At 38.5% G+C, this 23,052-nt stretch overlaps 1 protein-coding gene across 3 annotated transcripts in view; it reads right to left on the bottom strand.

Moving 5' to 3' along the window:
- TBC1D14 (TBC1 domain family member 14) overlaps positions 1 to 23,052 on the bottom strand; it is a 76,913-nt gene that overhangs the window by 7,354 nt on the left and 46,507 nt on the right. For all 3 annotated transcript variants that reach the window (XM_050895598.1, XM_050895599.1, XM_050895600.1), the window contains 9 exons: positions 22,244 to 22,326; positions 19,997 to 20,114; positions 18,269 to 18,375; positions 17,260 to 17,340; positions 15,751 to 15,845; positions 14,687 to 14,758; positions 13,256 to 13,384; positions 10,067 to 10,176; positions 87 to 345 (listed from right to left, as the gene is read on the bottom strand). In XM_050895598.1, coding sequence (XP_050751555.1) covers positions 87 to 345; positions 10,067 to 10,176; positions 13,256 to 13,384; positions 14,687 to 14,758; positions 15,751 to 15,845; positions 17,260 to 17,340; positions 18,269 to 18,375; positions 19,997 to 20,114; positions 22,244 to 22,326 — 1,054 coding nt within the window. The remainder of the gene's footprint in view (positions 1 to 86; positions 346 to 10,066; positions 10,177 to 13,255; positions 13,385 to 14,686; positions 14,759 to 15,750; positions 15,846 to 17,259; positions 17,341 to 18,268; positions 18,376 to 19,996; positions 20,115 to 22,243; positions 22,327 to 23,052) is intronic.

The raw sequence follows: 23,052 nt of genomic DNA on the forward strand, positions 1-23,052 counted from the left end.
CTAAAACATTCTTCCAGGTGTTGCCAAACCCCATTTTCATGAGTACAGTACAATCATCTGTTATCAAAGATTAACATCCTCTTTACCTGAGCCCACTTTTTGTTTCTACTTTGCATCTGAATGGCAGCAATAGATGTGAAGAATTCTTCCGAAGGCAAGTCCTCTGGTAGCTTTGTTAAAAACTGGGCTATATGAATGAAGTCCATTTTGGTCAAAATATCTTCAAAAAGTTTTAATATTCCTAGGGCTGTACGGAATAAGAACTCTTCTCCATCACGGCAGAACACATCCCAGACACGACATGCCAAGTCTAGTGGCAAAGATTTGCTGTACAATGTGAATATCCTGAAAAACACAATAAAATTTTCAGTTACTGGACATGAAAAATGTCTTAGATACTCACAGAAGTACACAGACTGATCATCAGTAAGTTTAAGGCTTCTCAAATATTTATAACTGAATATTCCTTTTTTTATTTCAAAAGTACTTCTGTTAGTTGCAGCACACCAATACATGAAACAATATAAATTGTACAACCATTAAGGTATCTTGCTGTCAATGTGGGTCTCCAATGTCAATTTTCTTGGATCACACCAGAAGAAACAATATACATGGTTTTATGATGGACATGCACTGGCCACAGATATAATCAAAGGCATACTTAATCATCACTTCAGAGTTAAGGATTGATGCAGTTTTAGCTGCGAGAACACAAAAAGCTGAACCTTAAGACATACTACAAAGGGAACTTTCTGGATCAGATGAAGATGTGTAAAATTAACTCTGTGTTCCAGGCTTGATTGACTGGCAAAGTAATAATAGCATGAGTTTCGGAGGAAAGATCAGTTTAAACTCGAGTGAGTTGAGAGCAACTGGCAAGATGTCCAGCGAGAATGTGTAGACAGCTGTGATAAGATGGTGGCTCAGCATGCTTGAACGGATGTGATGCCCAAAGAGTCAAGGTAACAGCAGGAGCAACAACCTCCTCCCAGTTGCTAAAACTGTATTTTCATTAACTGCCAAGAGTGCATTTCTTCCTTCATCAAGATGCTGACAGCCTTGCAGCCAGGAACACGAAGATGCTCCCTACTCCCTCCTCGATCCAACACTTAGCTACAAGGCACAGCAGTTTTCATTGCCACTAACAATGTCGTAACAGCAAGTGAAGAGAAGTAAGTTTCCTGGAATCATGTTACAGTATATAAGGGAAAAGAGTTACAGTGATTTTTTTCCTTCAGAATTTAGAGAGGGAACATTTCTCCACAGACGCACTGCATAAAAGACCTCCGTAAAACTGCAAATCATTCTTCCTCCAGCAGAGGTCAGCAAAGCCTCAAATTTAAATAAAACCTTTCCACCTCTTTTAACAGAATTTCTTTTCAAGTATGCTGAATCGAACAGTAGTTTCTCTTGTGTTTAAGGCTCCCCCCTACTCCCTCCAATTTTTTATTTAGGAAATTCGGGTTTACATTAAAAAATACAATGGAACAGACATACAGACACACACATACATATAGGTATAGAATATGAATTAATATATTTTCACAGCAAATTCTAATAATCAAAGGTTTTCTGCAGTATCTGCTTTTTACTATGTAAGATTATTTGAATGATGTGTCATCAAGTATCCGGCTTCTCTGTGAATCAGCGCACTTTAGGAAAATATATTCATTTTACAAGCAGCAAGACAAAACTAAACAATTTGCACAAATTCAGGTGACAAATAAATTGCACGTTCAGGAACCTTAGAACTTCACTTTTTTCTATTTTTACATCTCATTGCAATGTTTTTACAACAAGTGGAAATCGCTTAAATTCTGTTCTCCAAAAAGCTAAATTAGAAGTATAAAAATAAGCAAATAAGAGGTAGAGTCTGGGATGAAAAAAACCACTACTGTTCACATATGTATTTTACATACATACATACATGAATGTATAAGAATAGCACGATACAAGCCTCTTCTTTGGGTTATTGGCTGATCATGCGTTGCAGACTTTATATACTCTTTCAACATTTTTGTACAGTCACATGCCATATAAAAATGTCTAGCTACAGAATACCTTTACAGCAGAATTAAGACTTTTTGTCTATACACACACACACGCACAGGAAACAGCAACAGCTTTTCCATTTAAAAAGAACAGTGTAATAGGAAGCAATTCAACTGAGTCCTTTCCTGGTCACCAAGTAGCAGACAAACACTCAGTCAGAAACTAGTCCTGGTTAAAGATAAGTAACAATGCCTATTTTTTTGATCTGTTTTTATTCACAAAAGCTATTATTCTGTCATGATTCAGACCTAACCTGAATAACCCATGTGTATTAAATCTGCAACTATGCAGAAAATTAACTGTCAGAAGAAATAGTCAGAACTATTTATCAGAACGTTACTTTCTGTAGGAAAAGATTTACTCGCATCAAAAAAGCTGTCACATCAAATAAGGTATTTGACATTGATCTCTTCATAATTTGGAAGGAAGCGCAATTTGCAGGAAATTCGCAAGGCAATTAACTTTCATTAATTCTAGCATGGAATTAAATGCATCAAGCCCTAAGAACAGAGACTGGGCCCCCTAGAATAAGCAATGAAACAACAGTAGGAATCATTACTGCTAAGAATGGATACAGCATTTGCTCCCTTCAAACATTTCCTACTGAAAGACATTTTTTATTAGACATCTGAGCTACTGGTCTGAAACCCAGCTGAAATTTATTATAGTAATAAAGCAGCTGCTAGACTAAAACAGTTACAGCAGCAGCTCTCGGCAGCGCTAGCACACTACTTGCACATGATCCGCTCTCGCTGTACTGCAGGATGATTTTCTGTCTGCAGCTCTCTTCCAGCTCACTACAAGGCCCAGGTGCAGACAACACAGCTAACCAGCACAGAGATGTCCAGTGTCAGAGTAACATGAATGCAGGTTACTGGCCGCTATCTGTTTGGAAGAGGGGAAAAAAAAACCGAAGTACCAGATGCTCCTGCTCCTCCCAGCCCTGCTTATGATGAAAGTGTACTTTGAGGTAGATACATGAAATCCTGGCTGGTCTGCTACTCACAGGGAAAGTGTATGACCATTATGTTATCAAGAAAGCAAAGTACTGTTACCATGATAATCATAGGCTCCGTGTTTTCTTTCCTTTGTTCCTTCTTTTTTTTCCTACCCCCCCCGTCCCCTCCCCTTCCTTTCTTTTTTAATTAAAAAGTCTTCACAGGATATTGTTAGCAACAGTGATGAAGACAGGTATGCCACATTTTGGACTGACAACTCACGCATAACAACACTGATGCAAATCAGATCTTCCATATTCTTGCACTACACATTCTTTTCTCATGTCAGTAACAGCACAAAAATATTTCTGCAACTTCTGAGTTCAGTTGTGGAAACTGATGAACTAATTCACCTTTTAAACTTATTCTTGGATCCTCCCTCCTTCATCCTGGTACTAATTTTTAGTTGTTACATTTTGTATCAATTTCAACTACATCTGCTTTGAGACAAAGATTGCATCTCTCTAAGGGTTCATGCATTACTTTATTGTATAGTGGCATCTCTGCTCTCATCAGCACCTTTACAGTTACTGTAATAAGCTTGTTGGTAACAGTTTATTTAGTACAATTTAAAAATCATTACAGATAAAAAAGTGGAAGTATTTACTTTGTTCCTTATTAGGAAAAGAAAAACTTAAATATTATGTACTATACAATACTGACTACAACAGAGCAACTTCTTAGTACTCAGCAAATCTGACTGCATTGTAAAATGTATCAATATAATACAAATACTGTGTGAGTTTCTGAGCAATTTCCAACCAGTCAGAAGCACCCAAAAAGCCCTGCTCTCTCACCTAGGAGTACTACACAGCAGTGCAATATTTCACTTGATTCCACCCTAACCTGCAGTGACATAAGGATGAGCACACTGTAAATTGGGCTGTAGACTGTGATCTTTTGGAGTCCAGTAACAATTCCAATTCAAAAAATCAGGATGTCACCAGAAACCTTTGGACAGAATTACAGTCCATTTTTTTCTTTGAAAAGGAGGCATGCATTTAAAGCATCATCTTAAGCTTCATTTTTTGAAGGGGTGAAGAGTTAATGGCATGACATGGACTATGTTTTTCTTAACGTAAAAGCTTATAAATACTTCATTGAAAGTGCCCACTACAAACGTCCACACAAAGTGGCTTGGACCTTTATCATAACAAGCAAACGGTGTCAATAGAAAGTTAGTGTTCACGGAGCACAATCACAGTCAATGTAATACTAAAGAACCACTGATCAATCCATCAGTACAAACAAAGCCCTTGGCTATAATTATTGCCAAAATAATTTTTCGGAGTAGGGATAAAGAGGTGTTTGTATAGCAGCAGCAGGCCATAAATAGACAGCATGCGTCCTCTGCAAATCCACATTCTGCTCTGCTCACAAGAGCCGGCGGTACATCAGCTGACAGAGACGAGAGGCCAAAACTGGGCTATTCAGGCACACTATTTCCCCCCTATTCTCTGTGAACCTGACTGCACGTTGCTCTTTACAGCTCTCTCACACTTGATTCCCTTTATATTCTTCAAAAAAAGTAAAAACCTGTCTAGCTTTTGAATTCTTTCCATGCGATCTTTCAGTTGGAGTTTGGGCTTGAAGCACATGGGTCCTTTTTAAAAGAGATGCCTTACTTCTGGCAGGTATCTGCTGATAATCATGCCACTGTATCTTTTAATTAAATTCTTAAGTCCTTGGCGTTTTCCCATCACAGAACGCAGTGGTGGAACTGAACTGGCAGGGGGGCTCCCCTCCCTAAATCCTCTACCAGCCCCAAGAAAACCCAAAGCAGCATTGCATCACCTGCATAGCTGGGCCCATCTATACGCACAGCATTTCTTTTTCTTGGAATGTACTCCTTCAAAAATGATTTAAGCATACCCATTTTACTGCCGTTCCCTGCGGCACTGGTTACAGGAAGCAGCACAAAGGAGACTAGTTGATTCCACTGTAATTGCGGCAGGAGCAGGAGGGTTTCCCAGCAACTGGTCTGTGCAGCACTGGCTACTGGAGCCCTCCCAGAGCTGGCACCAACTGAGATTTACTGCACACATGCCTGCACAGTAACCATGCCAGCCACCGGAATAGCAGCAGGCATCCCTTCGGAGCTCAGAACAAAAGCGCATTTAAATAAAAGTAATGTTGTTAGAGCAAGGCTGTTTCATAGAGATTTTTACCTACAACCAAAAGGTCTGTCTATTCAGAGCGACACTGTACCATATTCTTCCCTGACTTTAAACACACTGAAACCGCATTCTTATCTTTCCGGAAACAGTTCTGTTTTTAATGGAGCGATATCTGTACTACAGCAAATTCACCGTCAGCCATGAGTCACAGACAACCTTACAAACAACATTTTCCAAAGTCCTTAGCTTTAATAGTTACTCGCTTGTGAAAACACAGACCCACCAGATTTTTCCTTAAATCTTTTCTATATTACTTCCTGGAAGTAATGGAAGGACAGCACATATGAAGTCCAATTCGCTAAGTTTCCAGTGGCCATTTAAAAAAAAAAAAATCTAAATCTGCTTCCTACAGGATCAAAGTATTTTGAAGTAGAAAGTATATATATGTATGCACACACACATATATGTATACATAGACTTATATACACATACACAGGCACACATATATATTTAAATACTATACCTAAACCTTACGCAGTTCAATACCAACTCCACTATCTAACAAAATTAAAGACAGAGTGGGACAAGCTGTCTAGCTCAAAACAAGTGTGAAAAAAGTTTAATATAGGATTGGGCAGGACTACCTCAACTAGTCTACATTCCTGTGCAAGATCATAGTGTTGTGACTCTCCAGGGATGGGCAGGAACACAGTAAATTGTCCTTGGGATTAAAACAAACAGCTTTAGTATGGATGCAGGTAGTCAGCAAGAAATGCTAAGGGTTGTCAGTCCATTCATACAAAGACCTTGAGAAGCACCATCCACAAGCATTCCTGACAGAAGTTTCTTTCAAGTGCTCTTAATACCCATAGAAGGAACGAAAGGGATGCCTGATGTGTCCCACACACTCAGACTTCAACACTTCAGTTCTCTGCTCATAAGTCAGTCATTTTTTTGTTTTTTTATTTAACGTCTAAATGTGCTCAGAGAGAATAACTGATCACATATATGTTTACTCAGGAAAACACAGTAAGGACTAGTCTATCAAAGCAAAATTGCTGAGGGGAATGTAAACCTTCAACCTTTCATCAAAATAGTCTTTTTCTAAATCTCCAACTTCTGGTGCTGTTCCTCAGGATTTCTTCTTTACAATGGAAAGCTCAAAGTTAGACAACAAAGTGATATTAACACGCCTGCACCATGAAGACACTCATTTTTAGCGTCTCCTATATTAAAAAATCACCTTATTTACAACAGCATCATATTAAACTAGTAATCCATTAAAAAGATGATAACCTGGTGATTTTAATGTTGTCTATCTAGTTATTCTCCAGCACGTTTACAGTCTTCCTATTCTGATATCCCTTTTATTCAACTGCTTCCTCCACACACAAGCTTTTCACAACATTGTTTGAGGCAATATAATTTCAACATATTTCTTCTTATCATTGAACATATCAGCCTCTGCCCTCTTCCTTTCCTTCTATCCTATTCCAGTATTTTTTTCTAACACCTTCCTGCTCTGTGCATAGATCTAGTTCAGTTTAATATTCTCATCCTTCAGTCATAAAAATCCTTCCGATGGTATTTCTCCCATCAAATGTTGGGAGAAATGAGCCTATCCATTACACATCCCCTCATTCCTGTACTCATGTTGCATTAAAATTTAATCCCAGTGTAAAAGCCAAGTCAAACAAAGCCCATGTTACACTATCCTCTGTGCAAGAGGCATATGAAAATCAAGGAACTCAAGCAAAGGCAGCAGGAGGCCCGTATGGATGAACAAGAACCTCCCGACAAAACTCAAATATAAAAAGGAAGTACATAAGAGGCTGAAGGAGGGGCAGATGACCCTGGAGAAATACAGAGACGTTGTCTGAGTATGCAGGGAAGAGGCTAGGAAAGCCAAAGCCCATCTGGAGTTGAATCTGGCAATGGATGTTAAGGACAATGAGAAGGGCTTTCCACAGGTACATCAGCAGAAAAAAAGACTCAGGAAAACACGAGCCCATTGCTGAATGGGGCAGGAAACCTGGTGACAAAGTACATGCAGAAGGCTGTGGTACTCACTGCCTTCTTCATCTCAGCCTTTACTGAGAAGACTTACCTTCCGGAATCCCAGGTCCTCCAGACCACTGGGAAAGCCTAGTGCAAGGAGGATCACATTAGAGAACATTTGAACAAATTGGGTATATACAAGTGCATGTGACCTTGTGAGATACACAGGTGAGTGCTGAGGAAACTGTCTACTGTCACTGTGAGGCCACTCTCAATTATCTTTGAAAGGTCCCAGTGATCAGGGGAGGTTCCTCAGGACTACAAGAAAACAAATGTCACTCCTATCTTCAAGAAGTAGGACCCAGGGAACTACAGGCTGGTCAGCCTCACCTCCATCCCTGGGAAAATAAAGGAAGAAAAATTCCTGGAGATCATTTCAAAACATATGATGGGCAAAAAGGTGATTGGGAGAAGTCAGTATGGATTTATGAAAGCAAAATCATGCCTGACCAACCTGATAGCCTTCTACAATGAGATGACTGGCTTGGTGTATGAGGGGAGAGCAATGGATGTTGTTTATCTTGATGTTCGCAAGGTTTTCAATGCTGCATCCCATAAAACCCTTGTTGATGAACTGATGGAAGTATGGACTAGATAAATGCACAGTGAAGTGGACCGAAAACTGGCTGGAACTGCCAAGCTCAGAAGGTTGTCATTAGTGGCATGATCAGCTTCAAGCCGATCCACTGGTAGAGTACTCCAGGGCTTGATACTCATCCAATACTTTTAAACATCTTCATTAGGGACCTAGATGATGGGTCAGACTGTACCCTCAGCAAGTTTGCAGGTGATATAAAACTAGGAGGTTGATACACCACTCCACAGGAACCTTGAGACACTGGAGAAATGAGCCAACATGAGTCTCATGAAGTTCAACAACGGGAACCGCCAAGTCCTGCACCTAAGGAGAAAAGAAGCCCGGGCTTCCCAATACATGTGGGAAGCCAACAGGCTGCAAAGCAGCTTTGCAGAAAAGGACATGGAGGTCCTGGTGGACAACAAGTTGACTGTAAGCCAGCAACGTGCCTCTGCAGCAAAGAACGTCCACAAACTCCTGGGCTGCATTAGGAACACCACTGCTAGCACGCCAAGGCAGGTCACCCCTCCTCTCTACTCAGCACTGGTGAGCCAGCTCTGGGCTTCCCAGTACAAGAGACACATGGATATACTGGAGCAAGTCCAGCTTGCCATGAATATGATTAAAGGCTTGGAGCATCTGATACACAGGGAGAGGCTGAGAAAGCTGGTACTGCTTAGCCGGGAGAAGAGATGGCTCAGACCTAAATGTACGAAAATACTTGATAGGAGGGCATAAAGACAACAGAGCCAGACTCTTCTCAGTTGTATCCAGTGAAAGGACAAGAGCCAACGGGCACAAATTGAAATACAGGAAAGTCCATTTAAACATAAGAAAATAAAAAACTTGTTCACTGTGAGGGTGGTTGAACACTGGAACAGTTGCCTAGAGAGGTTGTGGAGTCTCCTTCCTTGGAGATATTCAAAACGTGACTGGACAAGCTCCTGAGCAACCTGCCCTAGTTGACCCTGCTTTGAGCAGTGGGTTTAGACTAGATGATCTCCAGAGGTCCCTTCCAATGCCCCAGCAATTCTACAACCCTATGAAAACTCATGTATTCAAACTTCGAACTGCTGGATTGGACTGAATTACTTTAAATGGATTTCCGTCTAATGGATCAGCAACACATTCAGTGCTAACAACTAGGTCTTAAAGATCACCAGGGTATCAAGAGCTTGGTTCAGGCAGAATTGCATTAACAGTACAAATGTTTTCCAAAATAATAACTTATGAATCTCAGAAAAAAATGCTGTTACTACTGGGAATTTAATCTTTTACTGAAGGTATTTAGTCAGATACCTGAGAACAGGAGTTGTCGTCAACAATTTAAGGGCAAACCAATTTTTCACAAAAGAGATTTCATATCATCCCAAAACTGACAACAAAGTCTTGCTTGCTTAGAAGAGACACCTTAGCTGCCCCAAACCAAAGTCCAATAGGCACAAATGCAAACACTCAATTTGGAGTGCCTTATACCACACCGAAATTTGGCAGGAGTGCAAGTAAGATCCTTGTCTTTTTTCCTCTCTAAGGAAAAAGGTTCTAACTACACTAGCAATAAAAGGGAAGGCAGTTTCACCAAATAAAAAGATTGTAATTGCCTGTCTGCTAAGTGGAATAGCTGCAGTAATTAAAAACATGCTAATGCTCTTTAGCTATTCAACTGGACTATGTCAAGATCAGTTTTTAAACAATCTGTACTGGGATCCTCTAAAGAGGATCTAGGACCGCCTAACATATGAGTGAGATACTGCCCAGGAGCCATAGTTCATCCTGCCAAAAGCCTAGGTGTTTGCTTTTCTGTAGCTTCTAGCTTCTGTTGTATGGACAGAAACACTATGTTTTAACTACTCTTTTCCTGTTCTGTCCAAGAGTACAAACTATAACTTTCAAATGCAAGACTAGCAATACTGCCTGGATATACACCCCTGTTACACACCGGTACATAAAGTAGAAAAACTAACAGATTTTCTCAGAAGATCAATCCAAATATGCACTAAATATGGATAAACATTGCTATACAGCTGTATTTCAAAATAAGCTTCAAACTCAACAGAAGTAAAATAATAAAGGTTAGGCAAACGTTAAACATCACAGAACTATGTAGGAATGATTTGGATTGACAAACTCAAGTACTGAACAAAAGATAAAGCCTTTATCTTAAAAGAATACTAAACCAGGTAAGAGCGCTCCAGCTTTTGTCATGAATACTGACATGGAGCTATATGCTAGTATGTACATTAATTATACTTTCAATGTCTTACCAATCAATAAGATAGATGTCTGGAGTTAAGTTATTTTTTTTGAAGTGAGCAAATAACTTTGGCAGATTTTCTTCAAAGAATACCTCAAATGCGGCAAAGTAAGTCAACATCTGGGGAAATACAATGCGGAGAAAAAAACAGTTAGCTGTATTAATAGGTCTAAATGTATTACTTGTTGGATTAATGTTCTTAAAAAAACAGGATCGTATGAATTATATGATACAATAACAAACCACACATTTACATAAAGGACAGCACCTGCAAGCACAGAGTTTTAAGATCCACTCTATATACTGTTCTCATACTAAACAATATAATTATTGTTTTGAGTCTTGGCCAGCTTCCTTTGGAAATAAAAGTACCAGCAGGAAATAAGTTACTTGCTGATTTCTCAAAACAATTATGACAGAATGGTGCTTTATGCCTGTGGCAGTAATTTAATATTATACTGAATAAAATCCAAGGCCCAATGGATTATAAAATGAAATACAAAACTAAAATAATTTAATAGTCCACAGCAAGAGTGAAGCATCCAGTTGGCTCCAATCATAAATCATATTCCAGTACCAAAGCTTCTTTTATACCATACGTTTTAAAATAAGATAATAGCATTTCTATTGCAAAGAGGGAGAGACAAAGTTCACACAGAAAAGCCAAAGATCAAGACAAAACACCTATTGAAAAGAAACAGATTGTAACTCCCATCTGACACCGTAACCCCTGAACTGTACTGCTTTTAACCTGAAGACTTTCATGTTATTTTAAAGTTTGAATATTTAGGTCAAATTTCATAACAGAGGGCACAGAAAAAGAAAATCTTCCAATCCAATTAAGAGTTAAAAACAAAAGGCTTCTCAGCTCCCCCTCACCCTGTCCTCTTACTACTATAGGGAGAAAAGTTAAGCAGAGTCCTTGAATGACTCAGTAATTTTCATTACAATATCCCAATAAAAGCAATAAAGAATGGCTGTGATTTCTTCAAAGTATGAGTTGTATCACCATGCTTCTCCCGAAAACACCATGATAGTAAAGCAAAAAGAGCAGCCTTTTGGAGCCTTTTGTCTGAAATCCTTTTAAAGGATGACAGATTTGTTTCCCAGGTTTTTTTAATGTCCTTTCAGAAATTTTTCCCGTTTCATCTGAATGAAGTGACAGATGGTGGACTACCTTCATTAACAGTGGCAAATAAAAAATTCAGCCTGGTAGTCAGTATAAGGCTTAAAAGCCAATCAGAGATGCTACAGAATATACAGAAATAGCCATACAAAGTTACATAAAATCTCTGAACCATCAGTTACTGAGAAACAGCTTCATGGCAAACATGACACCAGAAATCTAGAAACCCACTTTAGAGAACTGTACAACTGAAACAGCTTCCCAACATGATTTTTAAATGCAAACAAGATTTTTAAATGCATGAAATCCAAGCATCACATGAGATCTGTGACTATAAAGAAGGAAGCAGGTAATGCAACAGACAGTCCTACCTCCAAAATGATCTGTTTACATGCTAGCACCACAGTAAGAGAGTTCTACTAAAGCATTTCAAAAGTACTTTAGAGAAGGGATCTTACACATAACTGCTACAATCACATCTACTGATAGTCATGCAGGCAGCTCTATCAGAAATGCAATAGCAGTTCAGGTATTTATCTTGATCAAATCAACATTCAACAAGACATTTACTTGGTACTAATTAAAAAAAAATTCTAGTTTAATGAAACTGCAACCAACAAAAGAAATCAACATAAATCGGTATAAATTACTATCATTTCCACAACTAACTTATGCTGGTTTTACTTTATTAATTTATTATATGTTAAGACTAATCAGCATTTGGTTATTAAGCTGTAAAACTGACACAAAAAGATGAGGGTTGACAGCAGATCAGTGTATTAACCACAGGAAGCCAAAACTGTCTCACTTTATATCTCACCACTCTGTTTGAAATATTAGGTACAAAGTTTTCCTTGTGGTGAATCATGGCTTTGTAATTTCACAATATGTTAACATTCTTTCATGTATCACAATCTCTACGCTTCTATAAGCATTCGTTTATCACGTAGCCTCTATTTAGCCAGGCTAACAGAACTAAACAGCACTATCCAAGAGCATACCAAAAAACACTACTTCAGCTAAAAAAATAGTTTTGCTTATTCTAGCAAATTTAATTCCAAAATCATCTTCACAAGAACCGTATTTACACACTGAATGCATGAGCATGTCCTCTTTTTCCAAGTACAGTAATGGAGATGACTGATACTGCTTCTAGCAATGCTGCCTGCGCTGGGGTACATCTCCCCATGGGCATTTACAACTGATCAGATTCAGGGACTGCAACAGGGAATTACATGCTGCCTTTCCAGCAGGAAATACTGATAGGATCCCTAGTGTCCTACTGTTTAAGCAACAAAAGTGATTGTTGTCGGTGTCATCCATTCCTTTGCTTTATTTCTCCCATTTGAACTCTTGAGAAGCAGATCCTATTTTCATAGTGTTAAAAGGTAAGTAAGTGAGAAAGAAATACAGAATGCCATATATTTTACAAAAAAAAAAAATTTAAAGTAAATTAAAAACACTTTTCAGGAGATATGTCTTATTTTGCTATGGCACACAAGTAGCCCAGTGTACATGCTAACAAGGAATTTGAGAGACTCCAGAGAGAATCAGGTAACCAGCTCCTACTGAAAACTGGAGGGGTCTGCTCATCTGATTCCCCCAGGCTCCTTTTCAAACACAGCTGCTACAATAAGAGATGGAAAACCTGGTTCTCCCTGCAACAGTCTATTTTTAGCAACCTATTAGTTTGGGATAAAAAGCACCTTCAAGACACTTTTTCTAATATTAAGGTGTTTTCAGCTTTTAACTACAGTGCTCAATTTGAAAAACACCTACAATAATATTCTCGTAACTATTCTCCGAGCATCATAAAACAGCAGCTGAACAATTTAATTCATCTGCCTGTTCAGAAAGGTTAGTGGGGTGGTTTTTGTTTTGGGTTTTTTTGAGGAGGTGTGCATGCACACACGCATGTGTGTGTGTGTGTTGGGTTTTTCTTGTTTATCAAGTGTGTTGCTTTAAAATAAATTCTGACTTACTTTCCAAGCTACTGAGCCCATCAATTTTTTTTTTTAAACTTTCCCTACACTTATCTACAGTATGTAGATTACAGTTTTCTTGCATACTTACAAGGCCATGGTCCACACGGAAAAACGCCATCTGACAGGGTTTATTTAAAAGGTTAGAAAAAGCAATGAAGGCATCTGCAGTATCCAAGTTCAAGATCAATACTGCTGCTATGAATGACATGCCCTGTACCTGAAGAAAGGAGAAGTGTTACCATTCAGCAATCACTATTGTTTAATGCACTCACTGAGCTGCTGAATTTTGCGAAACGTTCAGAAAGGCAGGATTTTTTAACCCATGTGACCCTTTGGTATTGAATGTTCAGAGCATGGAAGCTAATGATCCCCATGTTGCCTCCTTTCAAAGACTCCTAAGTAAAACTCCTAAGACAGGTTAGGATGACATCACTTTCAAATATGCAGAAGATTTTTTTAAAGAATAAGCTGTTTTTAAGTAATTCTTCTTCTCCTAGGGATGGGTCATAGATACCCTTGTTTGTGGAAAGCTGGACTACGACACTAGAGACAAAGCCTGCTCTTTCCTTTTTCAATCAATTACCGGCAGCTACAGACAACTGCAAACTGCAACGACTCATTTGGCAAGCAGCAGCATTTTAAGATTAAGCTCGTTTCATTTACCATAAGCTCATGATGTTGCTGCATTTTTCTACAAAGTATGCTATGGAATCAATGCTGAATCTAGGCAAAGCTCTCTCACTCAGAGGGTGTAACGCTGCCACTGCAGAGTCACATGGACCAAGGCGTGACAGTCCCTCCTGCAAACCTGAGGAACAAGCTCGTTCCCAACACAACAGGTTCCATGCCAAATGAAGCTCACCACCTGATCTGCCCTTCTTCTAGTTTCCCAGCAGTCACGTTCAGCAGTTTTTGCCAAGCGTCGCATGCTACTCACAGAATAGGAACATTACCTTTCTACATTTGCCTTCTCTAAAACCACTGCTCCCAAATAAAGAATAAGCTCCTATATATATCTATCTCTCTCCCTGCTCTGGGAAAAAAGACTAAATGAAGTACCTGAAACCCACTCAGTCCTCTCATAATCACTACTTCAAATAGTTTGAGGGAGCTCACATAGCCTCGATGAGCATTGCTTTAAAGACTGTTCCAGAAGCTCACAGTGCTAAGGCACAGAAATACATATCAAGAGGAGTAAGATGCTCAAGAGAACAGTCTCAGTAAGACTGCCATTAAGAACAGTATGTACTTCAAAGGACCAACTTAACTACATCTTCTCTTTTGACTCCAATTTTCAAGCACTACAAATATGTACTTTTGAGTTTTCCAATTACTTAACCTGTTAAAAAGCTTAAATCTAGCAACAGAACCATTATATAAACTTCTCAAGCATGTACTGGAATAGAAGAAACCACACAGAAACCCCACAAGTATTCACAAAATCATTTAATACTGGTCTACAAAGGACTGATTAACACAATCCTCCCTCCCCACCCCTGAAAAAAAATTCTTCACTTACATAGCCTACATCAGGTCTGTAACAAGTATAGGCTCCTAAAATACTGTGCAATGTGTCATGGTAAGGACCACCCTATAATTAAACAAAAACAAGACAATACATCTGAGTATACAACAAACGTGTTAAAAACCCGTCAGTGCTACAGACAGTATCTATTACTTCTGATAAAGGACACGTTATTTCCCTATGCAGCTTTGAACAGCCCCAAGTCTTTCAAAATAATTTTAGCTTTAAAAGCATGAAACAGCCCTCCATACCATATTTATTACAAATGCATACAGTTCATCCAATACATCAATTACATATTAAATCCTTATATAAGAGGAATGTAAGCCTAAGAGATTCCTTATAGCTTAGCAGCACTTTGACGATAGTGCCAAGAAAGCAGAAAATAGTTAAAACAACAATATGCCATAGCACACACAGAGCATATCAAGAATGACATGTACAGCTAAAAAGAACTTCACATTGTTGACTATTAACAGCTGCCATATCTTACACTAAATACTGTAACTGGCTGAGAATTTCCAAAGGGAAAAGTTTTTCACCCAAAAATGTTGATTTACCACAATCTAAACTTTTTACAGGCTGCTGAAATTTGTGTAGAGAAGGACAAAATATCTGGTTAAAAGGAGTCTTTAAAGCACACCAAAACCATACAAGTTAAATTGGTCTTGCATGGAACCAAAAAAAGGCAACTAAACCTTGCTTGCTTGAGCTGTGCTCTCTCTCACTTAGCGTGTATTTGCAACACAGCAGTGTTGATTCACTGACTTGGAAACACTCACCAGCATCACTTCATCAGACAGAAACCAGCATGAACTAGGCTACATGAATCATGATTAGCCAATAGATTGGGCTTTTGCCTCTTCCAAATATGTAGTACCTTAAGGTTACTCTCCTCTAGATTATTTATAGTTTTCCAAAATCTTTAGGAACTTTTTCCTCTCAAGATGTCTACTCCTTCAGATTTGAACTCAATAAGCTGTTTCAACCAAGGGACTGGCAAGATTATGTAAACTTAATTTCTCTGAGAAGTCAAGACTACAGTTAACATTGCTTACTTGCTGGAATATACAGAGATTAGGAAACGTTCTTGAGATATCCAGTTTTATTAACTCCAAGCTTGCTTCTCTGTCAGCTGCAGAAAATCCAGCATCTACAAAAGCCAAAGTTACTGCATTTATTACATGGATCAGTGTATGCTTCCCGCCGCCCCCCCCAGTAAGGGTTAGCTTTTGCACAGTTCATTTATTTCGATGCAAATGCTAGGGAATAAGGGTATAGACAGGACAACTCCATGAATTCAGCACACAGGCTAAGAAGCAAGTACGTCCTGACTCAAGGCAACCCTACAGTGCACATTGACCCTCAACATGTTTGAAGCAATGGGCGGAAAGACGCAGGGTAAGGCAGGCCAGGTACTTTACTGGTATCTGCTGACAAATCATTAGACAGACGCAAGCCTGTTAACCTGTGACCCCTCGCCCTCAACCAGCCTTCCCAGTGGCTCCTGAAGCAGCTACCTCGGTGGAAAGATTGTGGTGGGAGACAGAAGCCCTAAAGCAGCAGCATTTGATGGATGCCACCTATCTCTACTACTGTCAGCTCTCCTTCCAGAATGATGTTTATTTACTCTTTGTATGTGTTGTTAAAGATCATGGACACTGCAATACACTCTCCATAACTGACACGGATCTCATACAAAGTAAATTCCTAAAGTATTAGTTTTCTTTCTGATATCAAAAAGTTTTATTTTTATTTTGTCAGTTCTGGTAAGTATAGTTGGGAATTACCTACTGCTACTTATTGAGCAATCAAAAACAAGAGTTGTCACTAGCCAGTGCTTACACCAATCACATGAGCATCTACACTCCAGAAACCAAAGTGCAGGAGGAAGCTGGAAACGTACTAGATGTCATCTTATTTAAGATGCAGGCAATCTTAAGAGAACAAAGTAGGGGATTTCCAATCAAAAATATTTTTCTTTTGATAAATGCCAGTATGTATGTTCTCCTTTTTCTGCTCAGCATGATTACTTACCAAAGGCAATTTCAAGCATCTGTATGTAGCTTTATACTCTCTCAAAAACAGACAACTCTTCCAATCAATTAGTAAATCTCAAACCACTTCGTCTGCAAAAATAAACTGCTGCTCTCTAAAACACACCCAAGAGATGGGCTCAAAGCTGCAATAAGGGACTAAAATGCAATTTTCTGCTATAATTTGAGTTTCAATTCCAAAACTACAGATGCAGCAAAGTATTTTAGTGTTACAATTCAAATTATCAATCCCCAAACTTTCCTAGTTTTCCTACAAATTGGCAAATAAGAACTGTACCTAGAGATAGTTTATAAAGAAAAATGAACAAGTGTGTTTTATAAGAGATCATAGTTCACTGAGAAGAAAGAATACAGCTATTTTTTGCTTCCACAAAAAAAAGTTTTCTTTTTACCAGATGCATCTTTATAGCTGAAATTTTTTTGTTTAAAATCTGTGATTTCATTTTAACGAACAATTTTACAAAATCTTTTATTCTGTAACACAGCATAAATCATTCACGAAAAGCGTACCTTCACATTCTACTTCAGCCCCTCCTGTGCTAAGTGATCGCCATTTCTCTTTGGCACGAGCCAAGCAAATATCATACAGTTCTGGAAAAAGAAAAACAGAGAAAACCAAGCCCACTATTTGTATATGCTCATGTCCACTGTCAGGTACTACCTACCTACCATACAAGCAATGCTGCCCCAGCACTACAAGTTACAGTATCTCTAACATAGCAGTTGAACTTCTAAGTAGGTTATGGTTCTGAAAGACTTGTTCCACTGACCGATAACTTAAGATTAAGTGAAAAGGAAAGGCAATCTAGGCACAAGCTGCATTTTGTGTTTAAGCATTTACTTTTCTTACAGAGCACTGGTGTTCAAAATTATAGTCTGACTGGATAATTGGGATAAGTCTAGAAAATTCCAGGTAAGAACTACACCCAACTTGGTAACTAAGCCAAGCACAGAAAAGCAGCACAATACAGCAGGAGTACAGGCAGTCTACCGCATTTCCATGTTGCAATTAATTACATATGTTAGTCTTTCAGAGCTGTGTTTCTCTGTACTCTGAAGTAGCACACTATTTCTATTTTCACAAACACACAGACACACAAAAGTACAAATTTTCCCAGGGGTCTTTTAATCTCTCTCAAACCTAATGTCTTGCTCTAAATCAAAGGAAGCACACTACATGCATACTCACAGGCATTACAAAATTAACAACAATTCTAAGTTTCAAAAAGAAAAAAAAAAGCTTGAGTCATTAATTCTGACCATCTCCATCTAACATCAAAGCAAGACACAGCAACAGCAATAATCAGAAACAATTCACAGCAGCAGTCCTAGAGCAGCTACAAGATTAAAAGACACTGTATTTTTGAACAAAACACGTCAAAGCACCACAAAAAAAAAGCATAACTAGATAACATCTCCTCACACCCACACCTCAGGTTCTGATACACCATAATAAAGACAAGACCGTCCTCTTACTATTTCTCTTTGTAAGACAACATAGACAAAACAACTGTCTCACCATGGGTGATGTTTAACTCATTGCCAATTGCCAGGCTCCAGACTTTGCCTCTCACGCTCGGTGGAATGCCCTGCCACCACAGCTCTCGAACTTTACGGGAACAACACCTGTTTAAAGTAAAATGGATTATTCTAAGAAATATTTCATTGCCAGCTGAATTGCAAATGTGTCCTACCACTGCCGAAGGGATCCAAACCAAAATGAACGTCAACAAGCAAAGAAGTCAAACGCGATTTGCACATACCTATTCTTTAGTACTATTTTGCTTTGAACTCTAAAGGAAAGCTTACTTCCTTCCAAGTTAATGGCTTATTTTGACAGAAGCACTGCAATCACAATATCCATAATCTGCAACCACACTTGACCAGCAAGAATTGTAGGGGACAGAAATAAACAAATGAAAAGGAAATCCGTATCTATGCCACTGCCTATGCTAAAGACTGGACATCTCCATGTAAGATTAAATACAGAAACAAGTTATAGAAGTCTACCCTCTCCCCTCTGTCATCACCCTGCTGTGCAAATGAGTCATTTGCACATGCAAATGAAACATGCAGTTTCCCACCCAGTTTTGCAGCTCTAACCATCCAGAAAAATGCATGAAGATGTAACAAGTAATAACTTCTAGGTGGGAGCATGAAAGACATTTTAACAGAACACTGGCTTTGAAATGGCTGCAGCTGATGTTCATCAATCTGAGAGCCCAGGAGGAACAGAATAGCACCTAAGCACCAATGAAAGTTTGTGGTAGTGACAAAAACCACAACAATCCATTTATCTAAAAGCAGATTCTGAACTAAAATGTAAAATAGTGAATACATTGGGGAACTTCTGGATTTATAAACCAATACAGGAAAAGGCATCCTTATTTTTACAGCAGCCATAACAGATGCATCTTCAAATACTAAACACAGACATGTAAATCTACAATTTGCTTATACTTAATTTATTACTTTAGTTCTCCAGAAATGCATTTTCCAACAAATTCTGTCCATATTTTTAACATATATTCTCAGGACAACTGAATTCCACAATTAAGCAAATTGCAGTTGTGAGTGCTGTGGAAGTTGGTTTATGTTGTTGTTGTGGTTATATTGGGGTGGGAGGCTGTTTTTTTTAAGATGACTAGCAAAGTCCATGAAAAACTAGACAGTGAAGGTAGCTTACCAATTGCCTGTGCTGTGTCTTTGTAGGAAATCTTTTAGCACTTAGTATTTTTTTAAAATAACTTTTTCCCTACTTCTCTTTTCCATCACTTCATTATCCCAGCAGGTATACCACTCTGTAATTAAAGAGGCTTCATAATACCATACACGTACTTCAATCTACATCTGATATAACAACATCAACAGCTCAAGTAGTCAAGGAAAACTAATTTCTGATAAATGCATGGTGTTCAAGCATTATGCTTTCTGCTTTTGAATTCTCCACCACAGATCACCTCTCAGTGTTTCACAGTTTCTGAATATCCTGAACCTCCATTAAAGACAAATAATAAGAATTAGAACTGTAGAGTTCTAAGAGTAGTTCTAACTGTAGAGTTAGAACAAGCCACCTTGTAGAAATAATGAAACGTACGTTGCTCATTTTCTTTGTAGCTGTCCAAAAGTGGCTTTCAAACAAAAGTTTCCAAGACCATTTAAGATTATACTTGCTAACTTTGTAACTTTTCTTCAGGATACAGACTCAGCAATTTTAATTAAAACTCAGTATAACATACTATCTTACATAGTTTCCCAGTTGGGCAAGATTTCATTGTTCCAAGTTAAAACAGCATTGCCGATGCTGTCTTCCAGTTTACAGCGTTCTTCCAGTTGTTTCTTTCTCTTCTGGGCTTCTTTAAGCTCTGCAGAAAAGCAATTTCCTTTTTAAGTTAATAAAACTAGAAACTAAATATTCAGAGTTAGCTAGTCATGGCTATACAGCCATGTAAAAGCACACTATATTCACCTAAATGTACAGTGGACTGTTCAAATTCTAAAAATTTCCCAGACATACAGCAAGCTAAGCAGTGATGCCAAATGTGAATAAAGAACAAAGCAGAACTATGCATAAGGCTCATTTTCAATGGATGGGACAAAGGGAGTTGGATAATAAATGGCTCCTTTGACCCTTCAAATCTAACCACATTAGTAACTTTGAATTGGCATCTCTGACAGCCAACAGCCCCACCCTGTAGGCCAGGTCAGAGTATTTCCTAATAAAGCCCCACCCCTTTTTTTTTATGGCAGACTCAAAAATACAGGCTAAAATAATACAAATTTTGTATTTTGTTTTCACTCTTATGTGTTGCCTTTTTAAATTATGATTTAGATATATTGTCAGGAAATCACAAGAGCCACATTTTTCATGCTACTCAGCCTATGGTTAATCTAAATGTCATACATCACAAATATATACATTATGGTAACCTTCACTTCATTAAAAAGAAAACATTTTTCATGTCTATTTTAAAGGTATTTTACATTTTTGCATTATCACTCAGTATTTCTTCTTGCATCATCAACTACTATTTTTTCCACTGGCAAATTTGTTAGACATGCAATTTAACAAATGCAGGCAGACGCTCTTTATAGCAGCACAGTGGAAATACAGGACACGTGCGTGCACACACACACCGTTTACAATATGGGAAGGTACTGACCTGGCAAGCAAAACTAACGGAAGAACAGCAGTATCATGAACAAGGTCTTTGGAATGAACACACACAACCTGATGGGTCCACTTTAAAGCCCAACAGAAGCTGCGCCTGAGCAGAACCATACCAACCGCCTCACAGTATTTTCAGCTTTGATACAAGCTCTTTGTAAGACTGCTTAAAAGCAGGCTTTGAATTTTTCTCTAAACAAGAAGAGGGTGTTTACACTCTTCGATTTCCTGACCTCTACACAATACATCGCTGTGCAAAGCTGTTCATCTGGAGTGGCTTTACGGAAAATGGGTTTGTCAGGGTATTTATCTGGACAGAATGACATACTCCAGCCCAGTGAAGAGAGCACAAGGACCTGGCCCACTGCCTAACCTGAGCACCATTCCTTTTCTCCCAAACCATCTACCCTATGTGCAAAGAAAGAACGGAGAAACTCCTTTGGACTACTACACGTTAAGTGGATATACGAACATGGGAGTCACATGAAGTGAGAACTTCACTGGTAGATGTATGATGTTCAAAACCACAAAAGGATACTTTTATTAATATGCCAACTGCAGAAAGCAAGCAAGTCCTGGGTTCATATCACCTTTCCACAGTTTCATATGGCTTAGGGGTCCAGCCAGCTGGAAAAAAAATATTTCCAGTAGCTCTCACTGGACACAAAATTTCTATGAATCAAATTTCCTACTATTGCAATGCTTGTTTTTAATTAGAAAACCCAGATGGTCAAAAATATCAGCAGAAGGAAAACACTACTGTCAGCTCTACCTGATGTGCATGGTACAGTGTCACTGAGACACTTCTGTGAACAATGTCATAAAAGAAATTATGAGCAAAACCTTGGGAAAGCTGTAAATTTTAAGAGGGAGACAGATTATCAAATGAACATAACTAAGTACATTTTCCTATGTGGAAAATTATATATTTATGTACTACATCCTGAACAGGTTGTTCCCAACCTGAAACTATCAAATATCCTGTAGTTATCGAAATAAGTCTAGTCTTCACTAATTTGACTGACAATCGACTTCAATATATTAGTAAGTTTTTAAACCCACACACAGATGCCACTCAATTATTTAAGAGTTACAAATTAAAAACTTCTTCCCTGCTGGATTCTAGGATTGTTTTCTTTTTCAGCTTGGGGTGGGGCTTTTTAATGAAACTACCTTTGTTCCTCTCTCTTCTCTGGATTGATTCTTCTTCGAGGGGAGGTACAGATCCCTCACGTTACAGAGCAACAGACTGACACAAGTGCATTTCAGGTTTAGAAATACCCCTTAACTTTACTTCTCTCCTCTGAAGACAAGAAATTCCATCACCTCTTTTTTTTGCTTGAACCACCATTTCTTCGTACTGTTGTCTGTGTTTCTGAGCTTCTTCTGCTGGTTTTGCAGGGAGGTTCCTTAAATTAAAAAAAAAAAAAAAATTAGTATTTAAAGTTGGCATGCCTGTCTAAAGAAAATTCTAGACACTTCTAAAAGAAAAGCATATACTGCTTCTTGTCAAAATATTTGATCAAAGAGCAGAGCAACAGATCCTTGGAAAGAATTTTTTTTTTTTTGCCAGAGTCAGCAGAAGAGAAGGGAAAAACACTGACCAGCTACGACTACTTTTATACACTAAATATGCTGAGTAATTTCCTTATGTTTGGTAATTTCAGCATTTTTATTATTAAACCAACTGAACCCATAGCCTGATCTTCATAAATAAAGGGAATATACTGGTATATACCAAGCTAGTAGTTTTTATTTAAACTGATCTCTACAGATAAGATACAAGACCGTACTCTCTCTTACTGTGTACCTCATTTAAGAGTTACATCCACAACTTTCTTTACCCATACAGTAATGACTCCCTATACCAGCCTTCCTTTCCCTTCTGCTCTCTGAGACCCCATTTCTATTTTAAAGGCTTAACTCCTCCCCCTTGCTTCTACAGCAACAAGTGGCACTGGAGTCATCCTCTATATTCTCTGGTTATCAATACCAACACAGCCATTTTGACTTGTGGTTAAAGCCTGGACTGATAACATCTCTGCCATACAAATACACATGGTCATATGTCAGACCACATTAACTTTAAGCTAATCGTATTTGTAATTAACGTAACCACCATGTATCTCATACAA

The sequence above is a fragment of the Gymnogyps californianus genome, chromosome 4 (genome assembly GCF_018139145.2).
Source record: "Gymnogyps californianus isolate 813 chromosome 4, ASM1813914v2, whole genome shotgun sequence".
Classification (NCBI taxonomy): Eukaryota; Metazoa; Chordata; class Aves; order Accipitriformes; family Cathartidae; genus Gymnogyps; species Gymnogyps californianus.